General features: G+C 36.4%; 2 protein-coding genes across 3 annotated transcripts in view; both read right to left on the bottom strand.

The window, feature by feature from the left end:
* LOC107640246 (late embryogenesis abundant protein At1g64065-like) lies at nucleotides 182-2,162 on the bottom strand. The gene has a single exon (XM_021123173.1). The coding sequence runs from the start codon at nucleotides 844-846 to the stop codon at nucleotides 211-213; it is 636 nt and encodes a 211-aa protein (XP_020978832.1). The 5' UTR covers nucleotides 847-2,162; the 3' UTR covers nucleotides 182-210.
* The window catches only part of LOC107643100 (respiratory burst oxidase homolog protein A), a 7,313-nt gene continuing 3,462 nt past the window's right edge, over nucleotides 2,351-6,201 (bottom strand). The window contains exons 5-14 of one of the 2 annotated variants that reach the window (XM_021123171.1): nucleotides 5,389-5,811; nucleotides 4,840-5,226; nucleotides 4,655-4,750; nucleotides 4,361-4,476; nucleotides 4,088-4,255; nucleotides 3,818-3,977; nucleotides 3,444-3,641; nucleotides 3,216-3,344; nucleotides 3,037-3,115; nucleotides 2,351-2,953 (exon numbers count right to left, since the gene is read on the bottom strand). In XM_021123171.1, the coding sequence (XP_020978830.1) occupies nucleotides 2,844-2,953; nucleotides 3,037-3,115; nucleotides 3,216-3,344; nucleotides 3,444-3,641; nucleotides 3,818-3,977; nucleotides 4,088-4,255; nucleotides 4,361-4,476; nucleotides 4,655-4,750; nucleotides 4,840-5,226; nucleotides 5,389-5,811 (1,866 nt within the window). In that variant the 3' untranslated portion in view covers nucleotides 2,351-2,843. Of the gene's footprint in view, nucleotides 2,954-3,036; nucleotides 3,116-3,215; nucleotides 3,345-3,443; nucleotides 3,729-3,817; nucleotides 3,978-4,087; nucleotides 4,256-4,360; nucleotides 4,477-4,654; nucleotides 4,751-4,839; nucleotides 5,227-5,388; nucleotides 5,812-6,201 lie in introns of those variants that run through there. The other variant, XM_021123172.1, reaches the window with a different exon arrangement.

Here is a 6,201-nt window from a genome sequence, read left to right as displayed (position 1 = left end):
AAATTTAAAAGTATGATTTAAATAATATTTAATATTACATATCTAAATTTTTTTATGAATTAAGTTTAACAAAGTTAAATAATAAAATTTAAAATATTGCTATTCATAGTTGTTGATATGTGATATGAGACCAATTTAATTGTATTTCATTAACAAAAAAAAGACTTAAATCGCAATTAGATCAGAGAAACAAAGATTATTATTAATTAATTAACAATGGATCGCCTTAATTTGGTGAGAGGTGAAGTTGAGATTGATAACGCAAGCCATTTCTATGGTGTTTCTTTTCTTGATGATCTTAAGCAATCGAACAGTGCCATTGAATCTTGCATAACTTGTGAGATTCAACGTCCCTGAATGATTCCCAGAAAGCAGTGTTACATTATTAGGAGACCTCACTTGCATGGTAACATTCATTTCTTTGCTTTTTCTTGCCTTCACTGTGTCGCTGTGTACGCGTGCTATGTCACCGATTCTTAAGCCGCCGTAGACCACACTCACCTCGCCATTCTCGTAACTGAAGCCACCGTAGTTGGGATTCGTGATGGTGAGATGGGTGAGGAGGGTGGCGTTGAACAAGGAAGGCAATGAAGAAGTAGGGTTAATTAAACGGATTTGAGTCAACGTAACTGACGTGAGTTTGACCCGTGGGTTTCTGAAACGGACTATGGATGCGAAAACCAACAGAACTGCACAGAGGAACACAAAGGCAGCCAAAACGAACACGAAGCATTTGCTGCTGCTTCTTTGTTGGTGTGTGGCCTTGTAGTACAATGCTGTCTCTTGATCTATTCTTGAATGCTTATTTTTCTGTTGATGATGATGATGAACATCTTGTTGAGCCATTCTATGATTAAAAACAGAGTTGTTGTCGATAGAGTTGTAATGTTGTTTGGGTTCGTTGTTACTTGTCAGTTACAGAAGCTGATCAAGTTGTTGTTTAGGAGTTTCAGGTATTTAGTAATTGAAAGGTGAATAGACTATAAGTCTATAACTATGAAAAAGGCTCTTGCATTGGCTTCTCCCATGTTACGTTATAATTTATAATAAATGAAAGGGTAGTGGAATCACTATATATTTATCACATCGCATTCGTGTATTAATTCATGAGTGCATTCTTTTACCATCTCTTTCAGCTTGAATTTGAATAGCATCGTGGGAAATGCAATTAATAAGGTTGAGTTTCTTTTTATGAGATGATAGTTAAAATGTGGATATATGTTACGCTAAAATATTTAGTATGTCAAATCATCAAATAATTTTTAATTATTATTTTCACATAAATACATTTTCGTATGAGTAGTCTAACTTTAAATTATAGCTGAATTCAAAAATTGAAATTATCTTACAACGATCACAAATATTACTTGTCACTTCTCATCAGTTGTAAGCTGTAAGTTTCATCATCTTAGCTGCATGCTTTTTGTTTCCATTTTATTCTTTCCAGCGAATAGATTAGCTAACTTTTGGAGGCAGCATAACACAAGCTGTTCAACCAAATTGACCGAAGCTCCATATGGCAAGCCTTAGCTTCATGGCGTTATGCTGGGAAGGAATCGTGTTCCTTCACTGCGCCGGCTTCGCTGTCAATTTTATAGTAACCCTGTTTTAAGAAACAAAAAACTAATGAATTTAGTTTTTTGCATTGTAACTTTTTCAGTATAAAACTATTTTATGGGCACGACAACTCGATCTCACAAAAATTGCAATTGCTGTCATCCTAAGAATATATGAAGTAAAAAGATGGCCACAAACTACAACAGCAAATATTCTGCTATCTAAATGTCAATCTTCTGAAAATTATTAATTATTAAACCAGTAATTAAGAATTTTGTATCATGTAGTATCCATAACAGAAAGCACAGACCATTACTCTGGTTGGAGCGTTAGGCGAAGTTGGAGAAAGCTTGAGACTTGACAGGGTCTTTCGCCATCTAAATCAGAGAATTCTTTTTCCAAAATGTTTGAGAGTTTACTTGATTATTTTTCCATATACCTATTTCAATATTTCACCTTTTTTCCAAAACAAAATGGAATTTATGTAGTTCTATCTTGGGTTCTTTAACATATCTTTGATCACGCCTAACATGAACCGATATTTAATCCCCTGACATGAAATTTTAGCTTTGTCCCTATGTTTTTGTAATGCACGGTTCAGCGGAGGTGATACATACATGACGTGTTAAATAGGTGCAAGTAACCAATGAAAATTACTGTAAAAACAATAGTCTACTTATTTCTTTTTTTTTTAATGATTGGTAGGGTATAGGCAATGACCAGATGGAAATACATGCATCAGCTAATTTGTTTCGTTTAATTTATGTTCACCACTGGCGCCACTTTGGCAAAGGAAAAAGCAAACACTATACTAGTCTCATTTACAGTATATTTGTATAACAAAGACGTGAAAGAAATCAAATTTCAACATCAATATTCTAGAAAGATTCTGGAACCCACTCTTAGGAAGATGAGGAGTTTAGTCTCCCCCTTTCGCAGTCCTAACTACATCCACTACGTACTATCATTTTCAAAACTGTCTATATACTATATACTATATTGAATGTATCAGCCAACAATATACCCTCCAAGAAGTGAGAACTTAGATCAGGTAAACCAACCTATTCAGCTTAGCTGTAACACACCGTTGCCAGTGCCCGCGCACAAATCCCATTGGGCAGCCGCCACATGCATCATGCAATGCCGCTATGTACAATGCTAGATGCTTCACAACATGATCTATCTATACACGTGTATATCTTATCGAACCTAATTTTAAAATTGGTGACGAGAAGTTGCTAAAGTGTTGACTCTTGGTAGAGATAGGAAAGGTCCTTCCAAATTCCTTAGAAATGCTCCTTGTGGAATTCAAATTTCGTTGTGCCTTTCTGGTTGAACTCAAAGCAGAGTTTGCTTAGTTCTTTTGCCAACACAGGTGCACCACAATAAAATACCCCTGATATTAACGTGGACACACACGATGTCAGCACACCATGAAAGCAAAATCTAAAAACGTATGCTCGGTGGAGATTGACTGACCTATTCGTCCATTACTGTGCTTTGAACATATTTTAGAGAAGACTTTCTTCCAGTTTGGCCTGGCAAAATGAGTTCGCACCTGATAGTAATTCAAAGAACCAATAAATTGTCAATATTATAATTCTTAAGAAGACAAAATGCATAACAGGGTAAATAAATTGCAGAATTCGAGAGCTCACCCTTGTCCCTGAAACAATATCGACTCCATTTTTTGCATGGTTGAGGGCCTGCACCATGGTGATGAGGGCGGATCTGGCATCGCCTTCCTCGTATACGCTGGTCAAGTAGTTGTGCATCTCGATGACACCCTGAAGTCCATAATTAGATACTTGCACTTTTTGATTTAGCATCAGGGCAAAGGAATACTAAGAACTAATATTTTGAGAAGTAAACAATTAGTACCCTACCCTTTGGTCTAGATCGGCAACTTCATTCATGACCCCTTTAAACCAATCGAAAGAGCCTTGCTCTCTTGTTACCCAGTAGAAATAAGCGTTGGTAGTCTTGAGTGTTTTCTTCCGCTTTGGAGAAATCTTATTTAGAGATGCCGGGTCTGTATTCACAGCACTATGTTCTGAACCTCTACTTGAATCAGACACTGAATCCTGTATGTAGTTGCAATCATCATGGCTATTATTTCCATCATATTACACGTCCATGAAGCCCTTTTTGGTAAGGGTCAGATTGTCAAACTGTTATATATATCTAAGAAGAGGATCTATAATTCTAAAAGAATACTCTATAATGAATATTTTTGAAACTCTGTTCCACAAAGACTCACCGCCAGCTCCTCCATTTTGACAATGCTGTTGAGCAGATCTTTCAAAATGCTGATAAAAGGAGTTGCTCCTATTCCAAGACCGACAAGTAATAGGACATCATATTTTCTATAGTCTTGTGCTGGCGCACCGTAAGGTCCGTCTATCTTCAGCTTGGGTAGACTGTATCAAATATTAAGAACAAGAAACATGGAAGAAATCGAGCATAAATGTTTGTTCTATATAAGTAAGAAGATAAACAAACAGAGTAGGTCAATCATGTTGTCAGGTACCTTTTCTTGGTTGTTTCATCTGCCCTGAGAAGTCCACTTTTCCCTGCTACGGGAGGCTCACAGGCCTCAGAGAATACCCTTTTAAGCTCCTGTGTCCAATCACCCAGTTGCCGAATGTGAACACTCAGATAGTCATCGTCAGGGGCGGAGGTAATAGAAAAGGGATGCCTGTCACACATACATTGTTCAATTCGATGGTCAGAAATTTCATGACGCTTATGGAGTTTACTAGAACTAATGTGGAACAAATGAACAACTAAAATAGCATCTTACCACTCAAAAGGAGAGACAGCGGGACATTGCACAAACATGTACTGTCCGCTCTTGTAACGAAATTGAGGTGGCTTTGACATTTGTAATGTGAGAACATTTCCAGGATAAATGGCAACCTAATATTATCCAAAGTACCAAGAGAAGACCCGTAAGTTGGATTTTTTTTTAATTCAACTGTAGGTTCTAATCTATGATTTTGTCATTTTGGATGCACGCAAGGGCTTGTAAGCAAAACTGGTAAGAAAGTGAAAAAAAAAAAACTAAATTTGTATAAATAAACTCTTATCTGCTCACCTTTTTTAGATGGACTGTGTAGAGGCCAGAACGGAAGAATCTGAGTGTTCTTTCTCCAGCATAAAGTAAAACCGGAACTGCAAGATACATCCATGTCTGAAACAGAAGAATTCATCGAGTAACTAAACAGAAACTAGCAATGCATGGTCCCAAATAATTGAAATCAGATAGGAGAAGTTATATACCGTTTGATGGTACCATTTGGTCACGAGGTAAAGCTTTACACCATGGATGATGAGCAGAACATAGACAATGACAAAGAGGTGGTGTGAATACCAGAAAGCATTGAAGCCAGTGAGTCTATTAAATGGTTTAGGTAGCTTAATAAGATTTCTCCTAAACAGTTTTGTTGCAAGTGTAAACGCTATTGCCATAAAAATCACCATCAGAATTCCAGTCACACCCTCGGGCCCTTTAACAAGGTCTCCGTAACTTGGTTTATGTTTGCCAAATACGCCATGCAAATACTTGTCATAAAGAGCATCTGTCGTATTTACGAGTCTTGGAAAATCACAAGCAAGGTGATCACCAGCATGAAGTATAATACCAATCACTATGCCCGCAGCAATAGTCTGTAAGCATCCATAACCATACATTATATATATATGTACGTACTTCCGATTTTCATTTTCCTAATATGTTATGATGTCTCATGCTAATGTACACATAGTGTATAGTAATGTCATGTTTAAATGAACATAATTCAGAGATGTTGATGTTAATTTGGTGTGTACCTTATGAAAGTTGATGTTATCATCAAAAGGTACAACGTAAGCCAGCTTAGTGGACCTGAGCCAGGTTATAGTGTTTCTGCATACGGGCAAGAGTATCAGTGCCATGTTTAACTTTAGAGTCTCAGCCGCGCCTTTGGCCGTGAGTAGACAGTAACCCATGATATGAAAAGCATCTTTCTGCTTGTACTGAATGAACTTCCACGTGAAGAGCCCAGTCATTGTGGCAATCCACAATGTTAAAACCCAAAGTCTCTTCCAATTTTCTTGCAAATAGTAGAGCAACCTGCGGCTCATCCTACGTATCGGACTTCTCATCCTTAGCCCGTGGAGGTTCTGACTCAAAGCTTGACTTGTGTAGCTTAAGGCTTGGCTGTAGCTTAGGTACGTGTCTTTTTGTAAAAGAAGGGTCTCCAATTGCCATAGCTGTGAATGCCAAGTAGTTTGGGCATGAGGCATTATTATCATTAAAAGGACAATAATTTCCTAATTAGAGGAAGAGAATAATGCAGCATTATTTCCGCATGTGATGATTAATGTTGGTATGGGCTTCCGTAATTCATATAAAATATCATTTAGCAAGAATATAAATACACGAAATCGATGTTCTATATATGACCACAGGGAAAAAATCTTATGTCATCTTGGTTAGCATTAATTTTTAATTTAACTTAAATTTTGACAATTAATTAAATTAATTAAATATAATATATTTTTTTTGTAAATTATAAAAATTACAAAAGAGATTTTATTTTATAATTTTTCTTAAAACTAAATAAATTAATTAGATCTAACAATACAAAAAAAAAAAAAAAA

The sequence above is a fragment of the Arachis ipaensis genome, chromosome B05 (assembly GCF_000816755.2).
Source record: "Arachis ipaensis cultivar K30076 chromosome B05, Araip1.1, whole genome shotgun sequence".
Classification (NCBI taxonomy): domain Eukaryota; kingdom Viridiplantae; phylum Streptophyta; class Magnoliopsida; order Fabales; family Fabaceae; genus Arachis; species Arachis ipaensis.
Note: the sequence above shows the minus strand (reverse complement) of the source record. Positions and strands in the feature narration are given on the sequence as shown.